The 25,038-nt window shown below is 54.8% G+C and overlaps 1 protein-coding gene across 2 annotated transcripts in view; it reads left to right on the top strand.

The window, feature by feature from the left end:
- Positions 1 to 10,482: 10,482 nt before the first annotated feature.
- The window catches only part of CCDC50 (coiled-coil domain containing 50), a 54,102-nt gene continuing 39,546 nt past the window's right edge, over positions 10,483 to 25,038 (top strand). The window contains exon 1 of one of the 2 annotated variants that reach the window (XM_068145666.1): positions 10,483 to 10,701. In XM_068145666.1, the coding sequence (XP_068001767.1) occupies positions 10,653 to 10,701 (49 nt within the window). In that variant the 5' untranslated portion in view covers positions 10,483 to 10,652. The remainder of the gene's footprint in view (positions 10,702 to 25,038) is intronic. The other variant, XM_068145667.1, reaches the window with a different exon arrangement.

The raw sequence follows: 25,038 nt of genomic DNA, 5'->3' as shown, positions 1-25,038 counted from the left end.
ACCGTGCCAGACCACCCAGCAGAGCTTCAGCTGATGGTACCTGCACTTTGTCTTCACTAAAAGGCAATATTATTCCCATGTTTGGGCTTTTGGCTTCTGGTCTCCACCTCTGTGCACTTTGGATAGCCATGGAATGGTCAACCTTTTAATGTCCCTCTCAAAAAGTACTTGTCCCCAGGAAAACTGAGGGAGAGAGGCTCTGACACTGTTCTGATTGGTCTTGCCAAAAGTTCCTATGGAAATGAAGCATTAAGGAATACTTCTCCTCTGGGGAAATATTGCCCAAGTTTTCTCTGTAGATGTACAAATAAACCAAACTTAGAATCACAGAGCTGTCAGGGCTGGAAGGGACCCCAAGGCTCAGCCAGCTCCAACCCCCTGCCATGAGCAGGGACACCTCACACCACAGCAGGTTGCTCACAGCCACCTCCAGCCTGGCTGCAAACACCTCCAGGCAGGAGGCTTCCACCACCTCCCTGGGCAGCCTTGTGTCATGGGCTCTTGGCAGAGCCTTTCAGAAATGAGCTATCCCCTGGAATTTGCTCTTTCACTGCACAGCAACTTCAGTTCTGGGTCACTGCAGTGGTTCAGCCCCCAGAGTAGCTCACATGTAGAGTGTGGCAGACCTTCCAAGGCAGGGCCTGGTGAAACTGTGGGACTCCCATTCTACATTTACATACTAGAAGGGAGCTCACTAGAGGCTGTGAGAGGTGGATGCTCTCAGCAGGTGGGGAGGTGGGTAGATGCCTGACAGCTGCTGCCAGACACTAGTGAAGCTTTGGCATGTGTTGTAGTTATCAGATTTGCAGTCTTGGGCTTCTGTAAGGCTTCCACCTGGAAAATTCCTTTGCTTTCAGCCCGTTTGTGCAAGTGTTAGAAATGCTATTGGGGAGGGGCTTCTGAGGGTGTCAGGCAGGGATAGGACTGGGGGGAATGGAAGAAGTTGTTGTGAGGAAGAAGTTGTTCCCCAGGAGGGTGGTGAGAGCCTGGCACAGGCTGCCCAGGGAGGTGGTGGCAGCCTCATCCCTGGAGGTGTTTGCAGCCAGGCTGAAGGTGGCTGTGAGCAACCTGCTGTGGTGTGAGGTGTCCCTGCCCATGGCAGGGGGTTGGAACTGGACCCTTCCAACCCTAACAGTTCTTTGGTTCTATGACTCTATGACACTTTATGGTTCATTCTCAGTAAAACAATAACATAGTCTCCATGTTGCTACCGTTCCTTCCCTCAGTCATGATGTCTTCTACATCATCTGGACACTAAGATGCATATTTTCCCATCAGGAGTGGTCAGGGATTGGAATGTGCTGCCCAGGGAGGTGGTGGAGTCCCCAGGCCTGGCTGTGTTTGCAGGTGTTTTGGATGTGGTGCTTGGGGCTCTGGTTTAGGACTGACCCTTGCAGAGCAGGGTTCTGGGTTGGACTTGGTGATCCTGAGGGTCTTTCCCAAGCTGGATGTTTCTGTGGTGCTGTGGAATTTCTGTGATCTACTGAGCACTTGTGTCTGAACTTGAAGACAGTGAGAACAGGAAGGTGTGAGCACCATCTCCACCTCCCACATTCCCAGTCCAAGCCTCTTCACGTGGAAGTTTCTCTTGTCACAGCTGTGCAGACTTCAGGTAAAGAAAACCAATCAAAGTGGAAAACTGACAAGGGTGGAATGGGGAGGCCTGAGCCCAGGCAGATGCCACTGAACTCATCTGTGCCAAGTCTGAGTGTGAGAGAAAGCAGGGTCCTGTCAGGACCTGAAGCTGAGCACTCTCAGCTGAGGCTTTCTTCTAGGTGTGCTGGAGCTGTGTTGAAGAGGTGCTGGCCTGGAGCTCAGCTGTGTCTTTTTACCTGCCCATGGCCTCTGCTGGTCTGGACTCAGACTTGCAGCTTGACTTCCCTGCTTGACTTCAGACATGCTCCATCAGTGTGGCCTGCCTGGTGCCTGCCAGGCTGTGTTGGATCCTGGTTGCTATCATCAGGTCTGATTCTGACTAGTTGATTGACTTCCAGCTTCACCCTGGACCTGTCTCCTCGTCATGAGTCTCCCTCTTCACTGGGGCTCCTGATGGCTGCTCTCTCTGGCTGGCTCTCTCTGCCCTGCCCTGCTGGCACCTCACCTCTCCTTTTGACAGCATCACTGGCCCTGGCTCCCTGCTGCCTAGGGTGTTGCTGGTCCTTGCTGCTCACAGATGTTACCTTCCTCAGGATGTTCAGCCTCTTCCTGTGCACAGAATCCTCTTCTCTGCCAGCTACACTTGGGGCAGTGAAGGCTTTCAGCTATGTCACATAAAGTCCCAGTTTCTCTGAAGTGGCTTTGGGCTTTGCTGGTAGCTCTGATGCAGTCAAGGTTCCCTCTAGAAGAGAGGCAGCCCCCCAAATAACCCCAAAGCTGTAGCCCCAGGCAAGGGGAGTTCAGTGTGTATCTTGAGTGACTTGTGAGGGGCAGGAGGCAGTGTCAGCTGCTGAGAGCAGAACATGAAAGGGCTGCTTTCCAGAGCCAGCTTGGAGTGGCAGCTTTCCAGACCACTTTTTATGCAGGCCATTTGGGGTTTGGAGAGAGACAGAGAGAATTGTTTCCTTTCTTACTTTATTTCCTCCCTCCCTAGAGCTTTCTGAAAGCTCATGAAGGCATCAGATGCATTGTGCAGTCCAGGGGAGCCCCAACAGCATCCATGGGGTTTGCCATGGTCTTATGGTCTGCACTCCCCTGTGCTCAGCACTGCTCAGGCCACACCTTGAGTCCTGAGTCCAGTTCTGGGCCCCTCAGGTTAGGAAGGAGGTTGAGCTGCTGGAAGGTGTCCAGAGAAGGGCAACAAAGCTGGGGAGGGGTCTGGAGCACAGCCCTGTGAGGAGAGGCTGAGGGAGCTGGGGTTGCTTAGCCTGGAGAAGAGGAGGCTCAGGGGAGACCTTCTTGCTCTCTACAACTCCCTGAAGGGAGGTTGTAGCCAGGTGGGGGTTGGTCTCTTCTCCCAGGCACCCAGCACCAGAACAAGAGGACACAGTCTCAAGCTGTGCCAGGGGAGGGTTAGGCTGGAGGTTAGGAAGAAGTTCTTCCTAGCAAGAGAGATTGGCCTTTGGGATGTGCTGCCCAGGGAGGTGGTGGAGTCACCATCCCTGGAGGTGTTTAGGAAGAGACTGGATGAGGCCCTTGGTTGTCTTTGCCGTTGCAGACCTGAGACCATGTGCCTTTCCTGTCTGTGTTCCTGACCACAGACTCACAGAATGTTAGGGGCTGGAAGGGGCCTCGAAAGCTCAGCCAGCCCAACCCCCTGTGCCAGAGCAGGAGCACCCAGGGCAGGTCACACAGGAACTCATCCAGACAGGTCTTGCACTTCTGCAGAGAGGGAGACTCCACAGCCCCCCTGGGCAGCCTGCTCCAGGGCTCTGGCACCCTCACAGGGAAATAATTCTCCCCCCTGTTTCCATGGCACTTCCTCTGCCTCAGCTTCCACCACTGCCCCTTGTGCTGGCATTGGGCAGCCCCCAGCAGAGCCTGGCTCCAGCCTCTGGGCACTGCCCCTGCACATCTTTATCACCATGAGTGAGGTCACCCTCAGGCTCCTCTGCTCCAAGCTAAAGAGCTCTCAGCTCCCTCAGCCTCTCCTCAGCAGGGAGATGTTCCACTGCCTGCAGCAGCTTTGTGGCTCTGTCCTGGACTCTTCCAACAGTTCCCTGAGGTCCTTCCCAAGCTGAGGGGCCCAGAACTGGACACAATATTCCAGATGTGGCCTCACCAGGGCAGAGGAGAGAGGGAGGAGAACCTCTCTTGACCTACTGACTGCAGCCTTTCTAATCCACCCCAGGATACCATTGGCCTTCTTGGCCACAAGACCACACTGCTGTTGCATGTCTGTTCCTTCATGGCTCCAGCTGTGCTTCACCTGGTAGGAAGTGGAAGGGAAGGTGCTGAAAACCACCCTGTGCCCTTCAGCCTTCATCCCTTACACATCTAATATGTCATTTCTCCTCTCCCTGTGTCACTCCTATCCTGGGGTGACCTGGAGAGAACAAAACCCACCCCAGTGCCATTATTTGAAAGGCCATTGGAAGGTGCTCAGAGACTCTGCTGATGTGTGGTGCCAAGTCCCTGACAGAGCAGCCTGACTGCAGGAAAGAATTAAAACCCTGGGCCTATAAGGCAGGAGAGCAGCTCCCCTTAGAGCTGCTTGAAGGAGGGACTGCTTCATGTGGAGGGAGCTCTGGTCATAAGGAGATCCTCTGTTCCTCAGGGAGCTGTTCAAACCAGCCAATATTTATGAAGCTTTTCGTCTGACTCATGCAATTTGTTCCCCCCTCCTATGTGCTTGTCTTTGGGACTCAGCCGTTGCTTGGCCTGTTTGCTGTGGTTTAACTGTGTCCTTGCCTAGGGAGAGCAAAATGGAGAGTCCAAGGCAGGCTGTGAAGCAGCTCAAGTTGCCACCTCACTGCAAGCAAGGGAGCACACAGCGCCACAGGCTCCCCCCAGCTGGGCATCGTGGAGGGTGGGTAGGGCAGCTGGGCTGCCTGCCTGGTTTTCACCTCCTCTCTGGAGGCTGCCAGGAAACCAGTCAAATTCTCAGAGAGCAAACCAGCTCCAAAGTAGCTTCCTGCAGTGAAGGGCAGAAAGAATAACACAGGGGTGTGAAAGGAGGCAGCCCACGGAGGAAAAGCAGGGGGCTGAGGCGGTTGTGGTGCCATTCTCACCTGTACCTCTTCATTCTGAGCTGGAGCACCTCCTCCAGACACAGCAATCTCTTGTCCCTGCTGACTGGGATTAGTGGGCTGAGTTTCCTGCTGGGGTGGTGAAAGCAGCACAGAAACCTTTTCTGCTCTTGAATGTTCTGTGACCTGTTGGACTCAAAGTCATTTCCAGTGATGCTCCTGCATGGTAAGTACTGAAGTGGCTGTGCAGGCACTATTCTGACTCCTGTGCCTGGAGCGTCCTGGAATGACCTGCTTATACCATCAGATTTACCTTGAGCTTGATCCCTCTCTCTTCTGACTCACCTGGAAGCCCTGAGTCTATTCTGGATGACGAGTGTGAGCAGGGCCCCTAGACTTGGCAGGGACACCAAATGCTGCCTAAGTGAAGCTGTGAGATGTCTTTGCAAGAGCAGTGCCACCTACAGAACACATTCCCCCAGGGAAGTAGGAGGGTTGAGGGTGATCTGGGAGCAGGAGCCTGCCTGCTATTCTGGAGAGCCTTTTCCTTCTCCATTTATAGGACATGAGAGAACAAGCACTTGTGAAAGAGGCAACTGAGGTAACAGCCAAGAAGAGGCAATTTCTCGAGGTGGGACTTGCCCATCACCCTGCTGATAGTGGCAGATCTCAGTCCATTTATTCTTTCTGGAAGATAGATTTCAGTGTCAGCACCACTCATTCTCTCAGCATGCAAAGCCAGGAGGAGCCAAAGTGGTGGTCTGGCTTGTGACTTCTGATGGAGCTTCCCCAGAAGTGAGGAGAACCAAGTGTGAGCTGTGCTCTCTCTGCTGAGTAGCAGCAAGGGGGTTTTAGGCTGCTTGTCCCCAGAGAGCTGATGCATCTCCCCAGTGAGGTGGAGAGCCAAGCCTGGCCATCAGAAAGCCCTGTGTGGATATTAGCATGGCACTGGGATCAGCTAATCAGCCTGGCTCCTGAGTGCACCTGCCAGGGTAGCCTGGCTGGTTCTGGAACAGCTTCTGCAGGGCTAGCACAAAGGGCACTGCCTGCCTGAGTATGTGCTCAGAAAGCCCTAGCTCCTCAACAGCTCCAAGGCTTCTGGTGGTGAGGCACTGTGCCCTCCAAACCACACTGCAGCCACCAGCTGACAAAATCTGCTGCCTGCTGTACAGCCTGGCATGTATTTGGCAGTTCCCAGTGTGACCACGGGGGAAGGAGCTGCCTCTTGGTTTCTCTTGCTGGACTGAAGATGCTCAACACCACCAGCATCCAGGAGCTCTGTGAGGACCCCAGTGTGTGGTCACCAACCATTGCATGGGAACGAGTGAGTGCATCTGTCTGTCTCAGAATGTTTCCCCGGAGGTTTGCACACTTCCTTCTGCTCCAGTCAGGCACTGCCAGTGAGTGTGCAGCTTGTACAGGCACTGCTTTGGGTACCATGGCCATAGAGACAAGGCTGGGTGGTTTCCTGCTGAACATGCAGGAATGGTTGGGGTGCCCTCAAGGCGGTGGAGAAGTGAAGTCTCGGGGTGGGGGGAACCTAATAACGACCTTCCAGGACCTGAAGGGGGCCTGCAAGAAGGATGAAGAGAGACTGTTTACAAAGGCCTGCAGTGATAGGATGGGGAAAATCACTTCAGTCTACAGAACAGATTTAGATTAGATGCTAGGAACAAGTTCTTTGCTGTGAGGGTGGTGGAACACTGGAACAGGTTGCCCAGGGAGGTAGTTGAGGCCCCAGCCCTGGAGATACATTCAAGGTGAGGCTCTACAGGGCTCTGGGCAACCTGATCTAGCTGAGGAGGATGTCCCTGCTGACTGCAGAGGGGGTTGGACTGGGTGACCTTTGGAGATCCCTTCCAACCCAGAGCATTCTGTGATTCCTGGTCTGCTGGCAGTGCCAACTTTCACACTGCTGTTCCCTTTCCTCCCTTCCTTCCTCTCAGTTCCCATCCTCTGTCTTTTGGGCGTATTAAGAAATCTTTCTTGTGTTTTGGGAAACTCTCACTGCTACAGATCACCCAAAGAAGGCTGAGAGAGTACAGAGATCTGTTTGGTTTTGAGGAAACAATCATTTTGGGGGAGCCTGCCTTCTTAGCCAGCTTTTCCTTTGCACCCAGGGCTGCCGAGACGTCACGGTATCCCCGCACGTGCTGGGGAGTGTTCTGTTGAGTGATCACCAAAGCTTTGTGCATGTCAGCCATCATTTCCCTCCTTCATTTCTCTCCATCATTTTCCAACTGTCCTGGCTCACTGGAGAGGTCCCAGAGGACTGGAAGCTGGCCAATGTGATGCCCATCCACGAGAAGACCCAGAAGGATGAGCCAGGGAATTCCTGACCTGTCAGCCTGACCTCAGTGCCAGGCAAGGTGACGGGACAGTCATCCTGAGTGCAATCACACAGCACCTACAGGATGGCCAAGGGCTCAGGCCCAGCCAGCATGGATTCAGGAAGGGCAGGTCCTGTCTGACCAGCCTCATCTCCTTCCATGCCCAGGTGACTGCCTGCACCAGAACAAGAGGACACAGTCTCAAGCTGTGCCAGGGCAGGTTTAGGCTGGAGGTTAGGAAGAAGTTCTTCCCAGCAAGAGAGATTGGCCACTGGAATGTGCTGCCCAGGGGGGTGGTGGAGTCACCATCCCTGGAGGTGTTTAGGAAGAGACTGGATGGGGTGCTTGGTGCCATAGTTCAGTTGATTAGGTGGTGATAGGTTGGACTCAATGATCTCAAAGGTCTCTCCCAACCTGGTCTGATCTATTCTATTCTATTCTAAACTTACATATTCAAAATGATGACTTGGAGAGTGCAGGACATGTCCACCCCTCGCCTTTTGGCCTGCTTGCCACCCTGCAGCTTGGGAAACAAGGCTGGCAGGAGTGATAACACAGGATCCTTTATTTTTGGTTCAAAAAGGGATGGGCAGGTGGGAAGCAAGAGAGGAGACTTCTAAGTAGATCTAGGGATTTTTCCAAGTGGAATATAGCAAACCTGCTGCTAGGCAAGAGCTGCTCTGCCTGCAGCCCTCAGCAACCTCACTCTAAAGTCAGTGTGTTGAAGATTCATCCAGGCAGCAGTGACTGTGAATAGCTGGGACCTGGCCAAGCTGCCTCACCGCCACCTGCCACATTCCTTAGGCTTCTGTTGAGTGGGGCTGCAGGAAGCTCCCTGCAGAGCATTAAATGAACTGCACCGTACTGATGGGCTCTGCTCTTCTGACTTAAAAGACCAAGGAGCTCTCCTTCCCTGGAGACTTTCCAAGCCAATCTGGATGTGTTCCTGTGTGGCCTGCCCTAGGTGATCCTGCTCTGGACCTGATGATCTCTGGAGGTCCCCTCCAAGCTCTAACATTCTGAGATTCTGTGTGAAAGGTGCAGAGCAGCTGAGGGAGGAAGCAGCAAATGCACCACTTCAGCATTACTTTCTCACTTTCATTGGTAAAAGAAGGCATTTGGTCTCTTTTGCTGATGTGAAGCTTACAGTGTTTCACTTGGGGGGGGAATCACTGAATCTACAAACCCTTGCAAAAGTCTGTGTGAAATCGTGGGCAGAGATCAGACCTCATTTGCACTTTGCAGTTTCCACGGTAGCCTGTTCAAGCATCTGAGCTGTGAGCAGCATCCTACCTGACTTCAACCTGCATGGGTTCTCTCTCCAGCTTGAAGGCTAACAAAAGCTCTCATTCTGCCCAGGACTTTCCTGTGTAAGCACACGTTTGGTTTCCTCTCTGTTTGTTCTTTGCAATCACTTCATTCATTCCCCCTGATGTGCTCCACAATACCTTAATCCTTGCAGGCTCCTGCTCTCCTTGTTCTTCAGGGAGCTTGAATTCCCCCCAGGCACCCCTCAGCTAATAAGGAAACTGCACACCTGCTGCTTGGTGCTCCTTGCCAGTGCTGACTTCCTCTCACCGGCCCCATCTGGCACAGGACTTTCTTCGAGTGTCTTAGCTTGGAAATGCAGGGAGGTTAATTACCGAACTGGGGCAAAGAAGAGCAAAACCAAGGTGTGTGTTCCCAGCTCAGGTGAGACGGAAGCTCAGGCTCTTGGCGTCCTTCACCACTGACCCACAGGTTCTGGAGACGGCTTTGTGCAGCATTTGATATCGTGAGACACCCAGAACCGTGGGGTTTGGGGTTTTTTTCCATGCCTTTGCACTGACCATGAGCTGATGCACACATTCCTGCGTGCAGGATCATCATCATTATCTGTGTCTCTTCATCAGCTGGAAGTTAGCCTTGTTGTCGTTAAGGAAACTTTAAACAAAGGCTGTTCTGTTGCAAATGAACATCTTGGTGCAGCCCAATTTATTTCACAGTTGTTATCCTGTTGACCTAGAATGACAACAGGCCACTTGGAGAGGCGCCCAGTTTATTTAAGAAGCAAGCACGAAGCAGCCTCTGCCGGTCTGCAGAAAGAGCTTGGCAGCAGGCGGCACTCCCAGCCCCGGGGCTCTGCCTGCCAGCTCCTGCCCCCAGGGCTCTTCTGAGGGTCAGTCCAGATCGTCGGGCTGTTATCTGGTTTGAACTGCTCTAGACTCGGCTCTGCACATCCCCTCAGGTGTGTTTTCTGTGCTGTTATAGCTGGGCAAGCGTTGTGCCTTGCGCCGGTGTGATAAGCCGGATGCCACGGGAGCGGTATGTGTTTGGGGGCAGGATCAGATGTCTGTGTGCAGGTAGGGAAAGTGTCCTGTCCTGGGGGTCCTTGGGGTTTAAGGCTCCTGTGGTGGCACAGTCCCAGCTGAAGCACCACCTCTGAGCACCTGAGCACAGTCCTCAGTGATGGTGGAGCGCCTTGTACAGAGGGGCTGCCAAGAAGAGTAGCTGCTGGGAAGTACAGAGCCAAATCTTTGCAGTTGCTTTAACGCTTTTACTTTTTCTTAATAAAATTAATATATTATTCCCTTTGCTGTTCTCTCTCCTCCCCCCCTCCCCCCGCCCCCCCCCCCCCCCCCGATCTGGCATCCCACTGCCTCCCTCCCAGGTCCCATTCCAGTTGGGAAAAGGGAATAGGAGATGGGCTCAGTCCCCCTCTCACCCCTGTATGCCTCTGCCGATGGCACAGGGGCCATGGGACGTTAGAAGAGAAGCTGGAGACCACACCTCTGAAGTGCATCAGTACTGCTTTCATCTGCTGCTCGCGTGCCTCTACGGCACATGCTTATTTACGAGCAGTCGACATGAGTGACTGGCTGTGTTAAGCACATCCCTGAGAAGCTCAACGACCCTTAAAGCCCAAATCCTCTTCCTTTTGTCTCCTCCCCTTTGCCCGGAGGGCATCGTCTCATGCGCTTTCTTTCCTGCTGGAAAACAAAGGGCCTGCAGCTGTTAAGTCCTTTCGATCTCTCCTGGAGGCTGCCTCCAACCACTTCGTGGCAGGGTGCCGCCAGAGCTCGAAGGCCCCTCAAGGTGCTCCTTGGCTAGAAGTCTGCCGCCCTGCTCGAGGTGCGCCCGTCCCGAACTGATCGCACCCCCCTTGCTGCCTCTGCCCGACGGACAGGGGGCACGGAACGCTGGCGCTGCCCGCCGCCGAGCAGCCGACTCCTTCCAGGCTCCACCTGGGCACGTTCGTATTTCCCAGCCCGCGCCACACTGAGCGGCCCTGGGATCGCGTGGCTTGGGGAAGGGGCAGCAGGGCCAAGGGCACGAGAAGGCAGCGGGAGACCCCAGCGGTGTGGCAAGCCGCTCCGGGGGGCGTACAGCCCCCGCTCTTACAAGAAACGTTACAAAAGTAAGGTTAAAAACAAACAAACGCGTTGGGAGCCCTCCCGCCCCACCCCGCCGACCGCCTGCCCGAGACCCACTAGAGAAGGGGAGGAGGCGGGAAACCCCCGGCCCCCCTCCCCGGAGGGGGAGAGAGGGGCGGCGAGCGGCAGCCCCGCCCCGGCGCCCGGCGCTTTCTGTCCCCTCTCCCGCGCCGTACGGCCGGGCGCGCCGTCTCCATCCGCTGGCAACTTTGTAGCGCGGGGCGCGGGCGGCCCCGCCGCGGCTCTGCCCTCCCCCGGGGGCCCGGGCCGAGCCCCGCGCCGCCATGGCCGGCATCGGCATCGACCACTCCAAGTTGCCTGGAGTCAAAGAAGGTGAGGGTGATGCCGGGGAGGGGGAGCAGGCTGCCGGGGAGGGGCGGGAGGAGCTGGACAGGAGGAGGCTGTTCGGGGGGGAATGGGGAGAAGGCAGGAACTCTGCCTTTTCCGGCCTTTTTTTTCCCTTTTTTTTGTCCTCTCTCTCCCCGTAGAAATGGCTATTGTTGAAATTCTCCGGCGGCGAGGGCGGTTGGCGGCGCCCCCGCGGAGCCGGGACAGCGCAGGAGGGGGCTCGGGGCTCCGCACGGCCCTTCGGGGCGGGCGAACTGCGGGGGGGGCGCCGCAGCCTCCCGCTGCCCCGCGCCTGGCCTCGGGCGACTGTGCGGGTCAGGGGAGGGGAGGGGTGGCGGAGGGCCAGCGGAGGAGATGCAGGCTTAGCGTAACGGCGAGCGGCGCCCCTCCGCCCGTGCCGGCGCCCCTCCGCCCGTGCCGGCGCCCCTCCGCCCGTGCCGGCGCCCCTCCGCCCGTGCCGGCGCCCCTCCGCCCGTGCCGGCGCCCCTCCGCCGATCCCGCGGGCAGTGCCGGCGCTGCCCGGGCCGGAGCAGGGGCACAGGCACAGCCCTTTGTCTGCGCTGGCGCCGAGGCCGCCGCCGGCGCTGCCGCCCCGCTCCTGCTGCCGAGCCCGAGCAGCGCGGCTGGGGCAGGGCTGTGGAGGCGGCCGGGTGCCCTCCCGGGGCAGACGAGCCTTGCTGTGAAGCGGCCGAGACCCTGCAGGGTACTGGCGTGCGGATGTTCCCCTCGCCCTCATGGCCTGGCTGCGTCTGCCGGGGGCACTGAAAAATGGGAGCGGAGCTGTGGTAGCCCGACCGGGTTGGTGGCTTGAGGGGGACTGGGGATGTGCAAGTCCCGGTCAAAATATTTGAGTCCGGGGAGGGGTTTATTGTTTTGTTTTGCCTTGAGCTTTGGGAGTCAAACAGCCTCCTCCTCCTCCTCCTCCTCCGCCGCCCTGCAGCAGCCCAGGAGCGCAGGGCAAAGGTGGCTGTGAGCGGCTCCGCTTGCTCTCTGGGTGTCCAGCTGCAGCGCTGCTGGCTCAGCCCCTGCCGAGTGCAGGGATTCGCTCTCAGTGAGGCCACATTGGCCTCTGCTTCACATGGCAGCTTAGTGCCCTGCAGCTGCTTCGGGTTTAAAAAGCTTTGTACGAGCTAGAGTCTCTTCTTGCTGGCAGTGATGCAGAGCTGTAGAAGCTCTCTCAAAACCAAGTAGTTTCAAATGTGCACTGCAGGAGAGGAAAGCACTGTGTGCCTGTCTAAAGACAAGCAGAATTCCATAACCTTGTTTGCTTTGCCACTTGCTCTTTCTTTATCCTTTAAAAAGTTCCAGTCCTTATCAGCTAGGGAGCATGACTTTGGTCAGGACTGGAAGGCACAGGCTCCCTGTCTGTGCAGGCAGCTGGAAGTTCCTTTTTAACCTCCTGTCATCCTTTAATGCTCCATGCCCTACTGCTGTTGGGAGAGAAATAGCATCCACGTGCTGAAGTTTTAGGGGTTAATGTTGGCTCTACTAAGTAATTAGCAGAATTATTCTTGGTTATTTTAATATGACCAGGATCTCAGTCCTTAGAGTCTGTCCACACGTGGTTGCTCAAGAAAATGAATCCCATTAACCTTCCCAGTGGGTTGATTAAAGTGAATTCAATTTGTATAGATGCTCTTTGTTCAGGATTTCAGTGGCCTGGATTTGATTTAACTTGATTCATTTTTGAAGTGCACTGACTGGACCACTTTCAGGGTCACTTGTGTGCTGAGCAGAAGCATGTTTACAGGCTTGCAGTGTTGAGCTCAACCAGTCCTTGGCCAGTTTGCACCTATGGTTAGCATGGATTAAGTTTCAAGGGTGTCCTGGTATGATGGGCAGTTGTTACCCCAGAGCAATTGGAGTAAAGCAGCCTCCCAGAGCAGCTCCAGCCTGCAAAGCAGATGAGGCCAGAGCAGTGTGCTGCAGAGCCACAGAGATGTTTCATGCTTTTAGTGGTGTAATTGGCTCTGCAGATTGGCCACAGCAACCCCAGGCAGTGCTACAGGCTGGGGTCAGAGTGGCTGAGAGCAGCCAGGCAGAGAGGGACCTGCGAGTGCTGGGTGATGGTAGGCTGAACATGAGCCTGCAGTGTGCCCAGGCTGCCAGGAGGGCCAATGGCATCCTGGCCTGCATCAGGCAGAGTGTGGCCAGCAGGAGGAGGGAGGTCATTCTGCCCCTGTACACTGCACTGGTTGGGCCACACCTGGAGTCCAGTTCTGGGCTCCTCAGTTCAGGAAAGATGTTGAGCTGCTGGAAGGTGTCCAGAGAAGGGCAACAAAGCTGGGGAGGGGTCTGGAGCACAGCCCTGTGAGGAGAGGCTGAGGGAGCTGGGGTTGCTTAGCCTGCAGAAGAGGAGGCTCAGGGGAGACCTTCTTGCTGGCTACAACTACCTGAAGGGAGGTTGGAGCCAGGTGAGGGTTGGTCTCTTTTCCCAGGCAGCCAGCACCAGAACAAGAGGACACAGTCTGAAGCTGTGCCAGGGGAGGTTTAGGCTGATGTTGGGAAGAAGTTCTTCACGGGAGGAGTGATTGGCCATTGGAATGTGCTGCCCAGGGAGGTGGTGGAGTCCCCATCCCTGGAGGTGTTTAGGAAGAGCCTGGCTGAGGCACTTGGTGCCATGGTTGAGTTGATCAGATGGTGTTGGGCGAGAGGTTGGACTCATGATCTCGAAGGTCTTTTCCAGCCTGGTTAGTTCTGTATTTGGTTTTGTTGTGGAAAGTGGTGAGGCAGAGCTGAGCTTTGGGTTAGATCTTTTCATGCCCAATGCCAGTGCCAACCATGGGAAGGCAGGCACTGCTCTCCATACCTAGGGAAGTAGGTCGTGTTGCTGATACAGAGATCACTGCTGATCCCTCTGGAAGAAGATTACCTTTCTTCATTCCGGGTAAAGGTCAGCTGAGTCACTGGTTAAGAATGTTTTGATTTGAGTATTTCACCAGCCCTCCGTAGGGAGGGGAAAGGAGGGAGGTGTGGCTGGGCTTTCCATGCCTCTAGGTAGCTGGGACTGCTTTCAGACGGGTGTCATCCTCTCCGGCGCTGTCTCAACTCTTCTACGAGTGAGGTCATTTCTGTGCAGCGATGACAGCGAGGATCTGGTTACTGGAGCCAGGTGCTGCAGGAAGTCTTGCCTCTAGTGCTTGCTTCTGGGTTTATCTTGAAAAGCTTTGGTGTCAGCTGAGGGCCTGACACAGAGGGCATCGTGCCAGTGAAAACTCCTCCAGCTGGTCCAGTTTATTTTGTGGACAGGGGGCTGCTGGTGTACATACACCCTCGAAGCACTGCCTGCTGTCAGCTGGAGCTTGGTGCTGCAGCTTGGTGCTACGGAGTCATTCTTGCATGGCTCTGAAGTGGATGTTCTGACCACTGTGGTCACTAAAGCTCTTGTAAAGTTATTTGCTGAAGGTTTTGGTGTTAGTTGCAGTCTGCAGGCTGAATGTCTCTGCTTGTACTTATGTTTGCCTCTCAAGTGTCTGTGGCATTCTCTCTCTTCATAAAGCAGCTTTGCTGCTGGGTGCTCTTCTGACCCCCCCAGGGGGTTGCTCAGCTCTGGGTAGATCTGTTTATTATGTTTTTGTTTGCCAGAGGTCTCATTTGTGAGCCTTCTGGGGACAAATGCACCTTGGAAGTGCTCCCTTAATTAGCTGTTTCTAAAGCAAATGCAAGCCCCTGCTTCTGCCTGATCTCTGGCTGGCTCTCATCGCTTGCGGTCTGACGCGGTGCTGGCAGCTGAGTTTGGGAAGGGCTTTACACCTTTTCCCTGGCTGCTGCTTTAGATGAGCTCTTCAGTGTGGCTTCCCATGCCCTCTCAAAGTGCTGTCTGCTGCCTCTTGCACTTTAGAGGCATCCTTGCTTGCATGCAGCTGGAACTGCACAGGAAGGCATTCCCGAGGAGGTCTTTTGGAGCTGTGCAGACCTTCCTCACTCTGGAGGACATGGTCACAGAAACATCAAGGCTGGAAGAGACCTCAAAGATCATCAGGTCCAAGCTGTCACCCAACACCTCATGACTAAACCATGGCACCAAGTGCCATGTCCAATCCCCTCTTGAATGCCTCTAGGGATGGGGACTCCACCACCTCCCTGGGCAGCACATCCCAATGGCTAACAACTCTCTCTGGGAAGAACTTTCTCCTCACCTGGAGCCTAAACCTCCCCTGGTGCAGCTTGAGACTGTGTCCTCTTGTTCTGGTGCTGGGTGCCTGGGAGAAGAGACCAACCCCCACCTGGTTACAATCTTCCTTCAGGTAGTTGTTGAGAGCAAGAAGGTCTCCCCTGAGCCTCCTCTTCTGCAGGCTAAGCAACCCCAGCTCCCTCAGCCTCTCCTTGCAGGTCCTGTCTTCTCTTGCTTTGTGAAGGGGATGTCTCTCTGCTAAAACTGAGGTGCCTTCCCTGAGTCAGTGCAGTCTGAGAGCCATCAGTTACTAGTAAACCCAGGTATGGGCTTCCTTGCCAGCAGCTCCTGATCTTTCTGCCAGTTTGAATCCCCTGAGAGGAGAGAAGAGGGAGAGAGAGAGGGGGAGAAAGGGAGGCACCCTGAGCTCTGCCCCAGCAGTGTACCAGCTCCTTGGAGCCATGGAAATTTGCAATGGCTTCAGTGTTTTAAATGAGTTGTGTTTGTAGTGGTACTGGAGGGCAGTGCAAGGGCAGTAGGTGTGTGGGGGTCATTGGCACCAGCCCTGCCCTGCTGCTGTCTCTGGAGCTCCAGCCTTGGCTAAGGCTGGTGGTGCTGGCCGTGCTCAGAGAGCAAGGATACTTGTGCTGTGGTTTCTACTCGTTAGTAAGCATCTGATCTCGCTCTCTCAACTTCCTGAGCTGCACCTTCAGACATTGCCAGTTGTAGCCTGCTGCCAGAGAGGCCAGTTTTCCAAACGTGATAGGAAAAGGTCCAGCTCAGCTGGCGGCTGAGGGAAACAGGAAGGCTCCAGTCTTTGTTTTCCCTGCTGGCAAGGTGTGCTCTGGTGCAGCAGCCTGGCTGGCTCTCTTCAGCACTGACATACACTGAACAAGAGTTTGCTGTAAGCATCAGTTTCCCTCTTCCTCTCAGCCACAGCACTGACCTGTGCACTCTGACCTGTGCAACTTAACGTGACCCTCACTGAGACTGCTGCAGTAAAAACCTCCCAGCTGCTGGCTGTGAAGTGACCAGGAAAGGGGCTCAGCTCTGAGGTGCAGCATGGTGTTACTGGCAGCTGATGTTCTGGGCCCCTCAATTGAAGAAAGATGTTGAGCTGCTGGGAGGTGTCCAGAGAAGGGCAAGGAGGCTGGGGAGGGGTCTGGAGCACAGCCCTGTGAGGAGAGGCTGAGGGAGCTGGGGTTGCTTAGCCTGGAGAAGAGGAGGCTCAGGGGAGACCTTCTTGCTCTCTCCAGCTCCCTGAAGGGAGGTTGTAGCCAGGAGGGGGTTGGTCTCTTCTCCCAGGCAGCCTGTGGCAGAAGGAGAGGACACAGTCTCAAGCTGTGCCAGGGGAGGTTTAGGCTGATATTAGGAAGACATTCTTCCCAGCCAGAGAGATTGGCCTTTGGAATGTGCTGCCCAGGGAGCTGGTGGAGTCCCTGTCTCTGGAAGTGCTTAAAAAGAGCCTGGATGAGGCACTCAGTGCCATGGTTTAGTTGATGGTGCTGGGTGATAGGCTGGACTTGATGATCTTGAAGGTCTTTCCCAACCTGGTTCATTCTGTATTCTCTGTGTGCTCAGCACCGTGGCAGCAGACAGGAGAAATGAAGTCTGTCAGGGGTGGAAGTGGCTTCAGAAAGTGTTGATGGCTGGCATGGTGTTTGCCGAGGAGGGATTCAGCTTTGAGATTTTTCAGGGCTGTGATGGTGAGGGATGAGGTGTCAGCTGTGCTTGTGTGAAGGGAGGGTTGGCCTTTAACTGGATTACTGTAATCAGGGCAACAATTTGGAGAGCAGCGCAGGGTCAGCCAAGTCACGGCGCAGCCACCTGCCCCATGCCCTTGGGCTCCAGCTGCCACTCTTCCCTTGCAGCATTATGTGCAGTCTCGTGGTTTGCTCCTTTGGCTTCCTCAGAGCAGGGCTTTGAAAGCCTTGGCCAAGCTGGGTGGCTGGAGGGCAATGTGGAGGTAGAGAAGGATGGGACACAGACACAGGCTTTGCTTCCAGGCCGCTGGTTCATGTCCAGCTCTCCCGAGCAGGAGCAGGTCTGCTTTTGCAGCATGCATGGGTTCAGTAGCTGAGGCTGTGGGGTTCATTTGATTTCTGCTTAAAGCTGGCTGAAAGTTTTATTGTGTGTTCAGTTGTTCCAAGTCTGCAGCAGCTGACAGAGGAGGTGGGCAGCATTAGCATATTTCATGCTCTTGGCTCCAAAATGCAACTAAGCAAGCAGGTCTGCCTCCTCCTATCCTTAAATCCTCAGCCCTTGTCCTCTGGGAGCTGCTCTGGAGGTTGTGCCGAGGCAAAAGCATTGCCCAAAGAGCAGTCGTTGGCAGAGAGCAGCTTCCAGCCTCGTGCTGATGCCTTCTGCAGTGGTCTCCTCAGTCCAAAAACTTGTCAGCACCTGGGGTGAGGAGGGGCCCAGTCTGCTTTGACCTGAGTCCTGGGGATGCAGGGAGGCAGGGTGGGACTCCTTCATTTGTGGCCATCGCTCAGCGCTGCTCTCTGAGTTGGGAGCCCAGCTGAGTGTTGATTTGTGATTGCTGTGCCCTCTGGTTAATCTTTAACTTCCTGTGGCCATGAGCAGTGTCAGAGGGGCTGCACCTACCGGGCAGGAGGTGGAGATGGCTGCTGCCAGCGAGCACGGGAGGCCAGCTGTGCTGGGCACAGGAAAACCCTGCTTGCAATAGCAGTGCCTTGGGACTGTGTGAAACCTCTCTTTGTTGGTGGAAGCTTTCTGGTTTGTTGCTTGCATTTCTCTTTGCCCAGAGCTGTCCAGCTCACATGAACGTGGTGATTGCCAGCACAAAGCAACATCTTCCCTCCCTGCTTCCTCAGCCCCTTCCCAGTATCCCCAGCTGGCTGGCTTCCCACTCACTTGCTGCTGCCCCTCTGGGTCTAGTGCTGGTTTGAAGGAGGAAGGACTGAGGAAGGAGACTGCTGGTTGGTAAAGCTGCCTTAAAGCTCCAGAAACCCAGTGGCAGCTTGTGGTGTGACTCTTGCTGCTGGCATGTCCGAAAGGATAAGGATGTTTGCTGTTGTGCTGCTGGTGGCTTGCCCTGCAGGGAGCAAAAGGCATTTGCTGGGAGTCTCCCCTGGCAGAGCAGGGCTGCCCTCTCCCTGCAGGCTGCCGTGTTGGGGATGCCCCGTTCCGCTCGCCCTGCACTGCTGCCTGTTCCACAGGGGACGTGCTGGGACCTGCTGGTAGTCCCTTCACTCTGTTTATGCTTCCTTTTAAAAGCAGAAATTGGAGCCTTCCTGCTGTTCTCTTTCTCAGGGCATGAGAAAACTCCCAAGGAGGGTGGTGGATTCCCCTACATGAGGCAGTTTCAGGGCCCATCTTGGCAGGGCGCTGAGCCATCTCATTTCAACTGTATTCTTACCCTGAAAGCTTGGACTGGATGACCCTTGAGGTCCCTTCCTACCTGCTATTCCATGAAGAGATACACTCTGCAAGCTGTGGGGTATGCTGTGTGGCCTTGGCACTGCATGGCAGCTGGGAGAGGACTTTAGCAGGGCTGGAGGGCAGCTGAGTGCAGCATCCCGAGGTAAGAGAGGCACAAGGTGAGGCTGCTGTGAACCTTGACATTAAGCAAAGGAAATCAGTTAGGCCTGGGTGCTCGTAAAGTCCATCCTGTAGCCCTGGGCCCCTTGTGAGTTAAGCTTGACAGAAGTGGAGGTGGGGAGATTCAGGCTAGATGTGAGGAGGAGGTTCTTCACCATGAGAGTGGTGAAACCCTGGAATGTGTTGTCCAGGGAGGTGGTCGAGGCCCCATCCCTGGGGGTGTTTAAGACCAGGCTGGATGAGGCTCTGTCCAGCCTGATCTAGTGTGGGGTGTCCCTGCCCATGGCAGGGGGGTTGGAACTAGATGATCCTTGTGGTCCCTTCCAATCCTGAATGAAACTATGAAACTAAGTGTTAGCTTCCCCTGGGGGAAGGTGTGGGTGAAAATGTGCTGAGCAGCCTGGCACAGCCCTTCTGCTGCTGCCCGAGGCCTTCGCTGCGTCGGGCTGCGGAAGCTCAGCTGAAGATGTTTAATTGCACAGCAGCCATCGCTGCACCACCACGGGGCTCTGGCAGCCAAGGAAAACTGGGGAGAAAGTTTTGACTTGGGCCTGGTTTGGTGGGTGCAGTCTTGGCAGCCCTCCTTTCAGTGAGTGCTGTTCAGGACAGAGAGACAAAGCGGCTTTGGTTGCTCGTTTTCACTTCTCTCTTCCAGAGGAGCTGTGAGAAGGCTGTGTGCAGGAGAGCGGAGAGCTCTTGTGTGCACACGGGGGTAGCTGCTTCTCCTCCCTGCCTCTCTGCTCAAGCAGGGCTTGGTGCCTGGAGCAACAGGGATTAAGAGGAAAGATATGGGCTCAATATGTGGTGTTCAGGAGGTGATGGCAAAGAGGAAGAGGACATAAATGAGCAAATGCTTGAAGGCACTGAGAGACAGATATGCTTTAAGGACTGAAGTGAGAGGTCAATAGGACAGGGAGGAAGGAAGTTCTATGCAAAGAGGAATAACCCCAAGCAATGCTACAGGCTGGGGTCAGAGTGGCTGGAGAGCAGCCAAAGAGAAAGGGACCTGGGGGTGCTGATTGACAGCAGCTGAACATGAGCCTGCAGTGTGCCCAGGGGGCCAAGAAGGCCAATGGCATCGTGGCCTGGATCAGGCACAGTGTGGCCAGCAGGAGCAGGGAGGTCCTTGTGTCCCTGTACTCAGCACTGGTTAGGCCACACCTTGAGTCCTGTGCCCAGTTCTGGGCCCCTCAGTTTAAGGAGGACATTGAGAGACTTGAAGGTGTCCAGAGAAGGGCAAGGAGGCTGGGGAGGGGTCTGGAGCACAGCCCTGTGAGGAGAGGCTGAGGGAGCTGGGGTTGCTTAGCCTGGAGAAGAGGAGGCTCAGGGGAGACCTTCTTGCTCTCTCCAACTCCCTGCAGGGAGGTTGGAGCCAGGAGGGGGTTGGTCTCTCTCCCAGGCAAGCAGCAGAAAGCTCTCCAAAGGACAGTGCACATAGGTTTGGCCCTTCACAGCCAGGCAGCCCAAGAGGCTGGAGCGTGCCCCAGCAGGGAGTGTTCCTCCCTGAGATACTGATGCTACCAACCCAGCATGTGGACTGGGGAGGTGCTGACCTGGCTCATGGTAGCCTTCCCTGGCATGGGTGGAAAGCTTCTCCCTGCCAGCACAGCAGCAAGCACCTGAGCTTATCCTGTGTGTCTGTTATGGATACAGCAAACATTTCCTGGGCTATCCTGCTCAGCAGAGGTGGTTTATTTTTCTTTCTCCCTCTGTTCTGAAGTCAGTTTGGTTACTGGGCTGGTGGGATGGACAAGATTTACGACCTACACTCACCAACATCTCCTGCAGCCTTTGGCAGTGCTGCTGTGGGCTGGGGGTGAAGCAGTGGGGGGCAGCAGGGAAAGACTGGAGACATCCCAAGGGGCCAGGGGGTGGCTGTGCTTGTGGCAGCAGAGTGGTGCTGCTCAGGGCTGGGCTCTCCTGCAGGTTTGCTTGGTGCCAGGTTTCCTGGGGAAGCTGCTGCTGGGAAGAGGCTGGGCTCTTTTGACTGAGTCCTTGGTTAGGGCTGCACAGCCCTGCCTGCATCCCTCACTGCTCTGACTCAAGGAGGGAAAGGCAAGTTTGCTTGCAGCTGATTCCAGTGCTTAGTTACCTGCTGCTCCAGGTGCTCAGCACTGCTCTGACCGTGGAAGAGGTGAGCTTTCAAAGAAGCTGTGAGTGTACAGCATCAGCTGAAGGTGATGGAGCTCCCAAAGCAAACACTTCTACTTCTGGCTGACTTGGAGCTGATTTTGTGTTTTCAGAGAGGAGATATTTAAAAGGCTCCCCCTCTGCTTCTTTTCTGTGCTTTGACATTCACCTGAGCTGTGGGCACAGATGCCACAAACGGTCTGCACCACCTTCATGCTGGGAGCTCTCCCTCTCTCCCTCCCTTTCTGGCCCCAGAGGCCAGGCACTTACTCTTGCCCTCCTACACCAGTGTTTTAAGTCAGTATTTGCTTGAAGGGCAGCGTGCCAGCAGAGGGCTGTGGCAGGAAGGGAGTTGTGTATTGTGATTTCTGCAGCTTTAATGGTTTCTGACTCTTGCAGAGGGCGGTGAAGGTTTGAGTGATCTGGGGGCAGCATTGGTACTTTATGTTGTTCAGAGATGATAAAGCTGGAGAACTTAAACATGAGGAAGCAAGAGGGAGATGAGAGAGTACCTGGGAGGAGCTGGTGGAGCAAATAAAACAAGGGGCTTTGAAACTAAAGTGTGTGTCCTCAGTTGGGTAGGGGCAGGTGGCTCTTGTGGAGCAGATCTGCAGTGCTGGCACCAGCTGACTTTCTAGGAAAAAGGAAGCTGATAGGAATCTGTGCAAGGATCAGAGTTGATTGCAGGATCAATTCAGACACCTTAATCTTTGAAAGCAGCAGCTGGCCAGGTTTCCAGCAAGCCTGGGAGGCTGCCCTGAGGTCGATCCTGCTGGAGCTTTGCCTTGCTTGGTGCCTGACCTGGATGAATAAACCCCATGACTCGTCTCTGCAGTCCAGGGCTGGGAAGTCAGTGGCATGTCTGAGGGACTCTTTCTTCTGCCTGGTTTCCCCAGGGATGCACATTCTTCCAAGAGGCTGGTGGGTGCCTTGGTGTAAAACCACACCATGAGGTTTTGAGGGGAACTGGAACCTTTTCTTGGCAGTTGGCACCTTCTGCATGGGCGTCAGGCTTTCAGAAGTCAGCCTTGCATCAAGAGTGCTCAAAGGTGGACCAGAGGGACACTGAGAGCTCCCTTGCTGAATCCTGTGCCCCTTGTGCTGTGCTAAATTCTTTTTTTAGGATTAAGCTGGCGGAGAAGCCTGTGAGAAGTGACACTTTGAATTATCTCTGCTTCCAGCTGCCTGCCTGCCCACCCCTGTGGAGCTGCTGTGTGAGTTTATTCACCACGGCCTGAAAAGTGAGGGCTGAGGAAGTGCTAGGGACCCATCTGAGCTGCAGGGTGCATGGTTCCTGAGGAGCACCCAGCACCACAGATCAGACCTGCCAGCTCCCTGCAGGGGAACTGCTGAGCTGAGCAGGGGATTTAGGCTTGTCTTCAGCAGAGAAGTTCTGCCTGTCTGGGACATTCAGTCTGTCCTTCCACCAGTGTTGCGTAGTATAACAGTGCCTAAAATGCTGAAACAAGAGCTGAAGGCAAGCTGCAGTGATGGCCATCAAGCTGGGCCTGGGGGAAGGGTGTGGATAAAGTGCAAACCTCTTGAGCTGCAATCTCCATGGCTGAGCAGTTTTCTGAGTGGGTGGCTGTTTTGAGTTGTGCTTGGAAGGAGATGGGTTTGCTTCTCCCCCTCTTTAAATGAGTAGTGTTGGGCTTGAAGCTTAAACTGCCATCCCATGCTATCTGCAAATGAAACAACAAACCCTCCAGAACAGGAAATGTCTGTGGGACACTGCTGAAGGAACAAGCTCTTCACCATGAGGACAGTGGGACAGGTTGCTCAGGGAGGTGGTTGAGGCCCCATCCCTGGAGGTATTCAGGGTGAGGCTCAACAGGGCTCTGGGCAGCCTGATCTAGCTGAGGATGTCCCTGCTGGCTGCAGAGGGGTTGGACTGGATGAGCTTTGGAGGTCCCTTCCCACCTGAACCATGTTTCCATGAAGCCATGCTCTACAGCTACAGGAGTGCTCATGGGAACGTCTGTCTGAGACAGGGACTTTGACCTCTCCTCCTGAGGGTTCCTCCTGCCTTGCCCTCATGGACTGTGGTGCTCTGCCCTGGGGCACAGGGAGCTGTTGGAGGCAGTGTTTGTTTTGCTGTGTTCCATGGCTGGGAGGCAGTGGTGAAAGCAGAGGAGCAGGAAGGCTTCTCCTTGTGTGTATTGTTCTGTACACATGGTGTTGTCTGGGTCAGCTGAAGCTGTGGCAGATGCTGGAGAGCTACTGTCATCCTCATTGGTCACTCATACTCACTTCCTCCACACAGAGCCACTTAGGCCTCCAGTACTGTCAGCAAGGTGTGACTTTGGCTGCCTGTGGTCTCCTGCTTGGCTGTGGTGTCAAACTAGTCAAGCCATCCCTCACCACTAAACTTGAGGCTTTCATGCTTGTCCACCGGGATGTTACTGATGGATCCAGGAGCCAGCAATGTGCCCTGGTGGCCAAGAAGGCCAGCAGTATCCTGCAGTGGTTTCAGAGGGCTGTGGTGAGTAGGTTGAGAGATGTTCTCCTCTCCCTCTACTCTGCCTTGGTGAGGTCATGTCTGGAATACTGTGTCCAGTTCTGGGCCCCTCAGTTCATGAGGGACCTCAGGGAACTGCTTGAGAGAGTCCAGCACAGAGCCACAAAGATGCTGCAGGCAGTGGAATGTCTCCCTGTTGAGGGAGCTGAGGGCTCTTTAGCTTGGAGCAGAGGAGCCTGAGGGTGACCTCATTCATGGTGATAAAGATGTGCAGGGCAGTGTGGGGAGGCCAGAGCCAGGCTCTGCTCAGGGATGCCCAATGCTAGGCCAAGGGGCAGTGGGTGCAAGCTGAGCAGAGGAGGTTCCATGGGAACATAAGGGAAAGCTTTTTCCCTGTGAGGGTCCCAGAGCCCTGGAGCAGGCTGCCCAGGGAGGTTGTGGAGTCTTCTTCTTTGGAGCCATTCCAAACCCACCTGGATGTGTTCTGGTGTGGCCTGCCCTGGGTGACCCTGCTCTGGCAGGGGGGTTGGGCTGGATGACTTTTTGAGGTCCCTTCCAACCCTACCTTTCTGTGACTCTGGACACATCCCTTGGGAGGGCTGATTTGCCAAAGCATGGCTGCTAGTGCTCTTAAGGTCCAGAACCATTTTCAAGGACATCTATGGCATGAAGTGCTTCAACTCAGTGCTGTCTTCTGGAGGTCAGGCACAACCTTCAGCAGTCTTGATGCAGGGGTTGTGTTTTCAGCTTAGGCCATAAGAAGAGTTGTTTTGTCCAGCAAAATTGCAGATGAAGTGAGGTAGGGCACAACTGTCTAATGACAAAGAGATGACAGCCACCTGTATTAAAGGCAGAGTGCTGAATCCTGGCAAGTGTTGTGCTCCAGGATGACCTTTTGAGCTCCTTTTGTGCTGCCTCTTTCTCCCTTTTTCCTCTTTCCCTTTTCCTTCCATTTTGTCTCTCCTGTTTGTTTGGGTTTCGCAGTCTTGGGTACCTCCAGCTCTCTGTTTATATTGTGCAAGCACATCACCCTCTGCCTTGGAGTGCTCAGCAGATGCTCTCTCGGCTTGGGAGCTGCTCTGTAGTACTTTGCAGTCAGGTTTACAGGAGTGAGAACATCAGAGCAGCAGCCAGCACTTCGAGTTCTGTTGATTCCCATTGCAAGGCAGGCTCCAAACCAGACTCATGTCCTCAGGTTTGGTTCCAAAATGTCTGTAGTCCTTCTTTCTTAAGGTGCTGCTGGGCAGGTGAGAGCTTCCTGCTGAACAGTGCAGGCAGAGCTCTAGCTCCTGTGACCTGACCTCAAGGAGTTAGCTTAAAGCAGAGAGAATAAGCTCCTCAAATCCCAAGCTGGCCTTGGCTGCCAGACCAAGGCAGCCAACAGAACAAATCCTCATGCTCTGCCAGCAGTTGAGCTTTACTTTGGTCTGCTTTTCAGTTTTCTTTTTTTACTTTTCTTGTATTTTCCTATTTTTATTATTTGCTTTGCTCATTTCTTTCCAGAATGAGGCTGAGAGCCCTCAGTTTGGATCCTGTGGGGCCAGCCAGCCTCTTTGTGCTGCCTCTATAGCTCCCAGCCATGAGAGATGCTCTAGTGTGGTGCCTGAGAAGCAGAACTTGTTGCCTTCCCGGGATGTCCAGGCCTGCCTCCCTCTCTCTGGGGGCTGTCATCTCCCTGTGCAGCTCTTCTGCTGTCCTTGGCACTGCTGGTGTCTGGTGAGCCAGGGCCTAGGAATGCTGTCTGTGTGCCTGCAGCTGCAGCAGCTGAGACACGTCCTGGCCAGCCTCTGGCACCCTCCCCTTGTGGCAGCAGGAGCTCAGGAGCCTTCTGGTGCAGTGGGGGAGGCAGGACAGAAATAAGCAATGCTGAGATCAGGCCAAGTGTCTCAGAGCAGCCTTGTGTGGGTGAGGAGGAACCACTCTGCTGTGCATTTCCTCTGGGCAGCTTTGCTCTTCCCTGTGGGGGGCTGTTTGGTCAGGCTGGCTTTGTTTTTCAAGGAAACAGTCTGCAGGTTTTGGAGGACTTCCTTGGCTTGGGGCAGCCTGTGGCCTGGTTAGT

The sequence above is a fragment of the Melanerpes formicivorus genome, unplaced genomic scaffold (genome assembly GCF_026170545.1).
Source record: "Melanerpes formicivorus ecotype bairdi unplaced genomic scaffold, bMelFor1.0.p_v2 SCAF_12, whole genome shotgun sequence".
Classification (NCBI taxonomy): Eukaryota; Metazoa; Chordata; class Aves; order Piciformes; family Picidae; genus Melanerpes; species Melanerpes formicivorus.
Note: the sequence above shows the minus strand (reverse complement) of the source record. Positions and strands in the feature narration are given on the sequence as shown.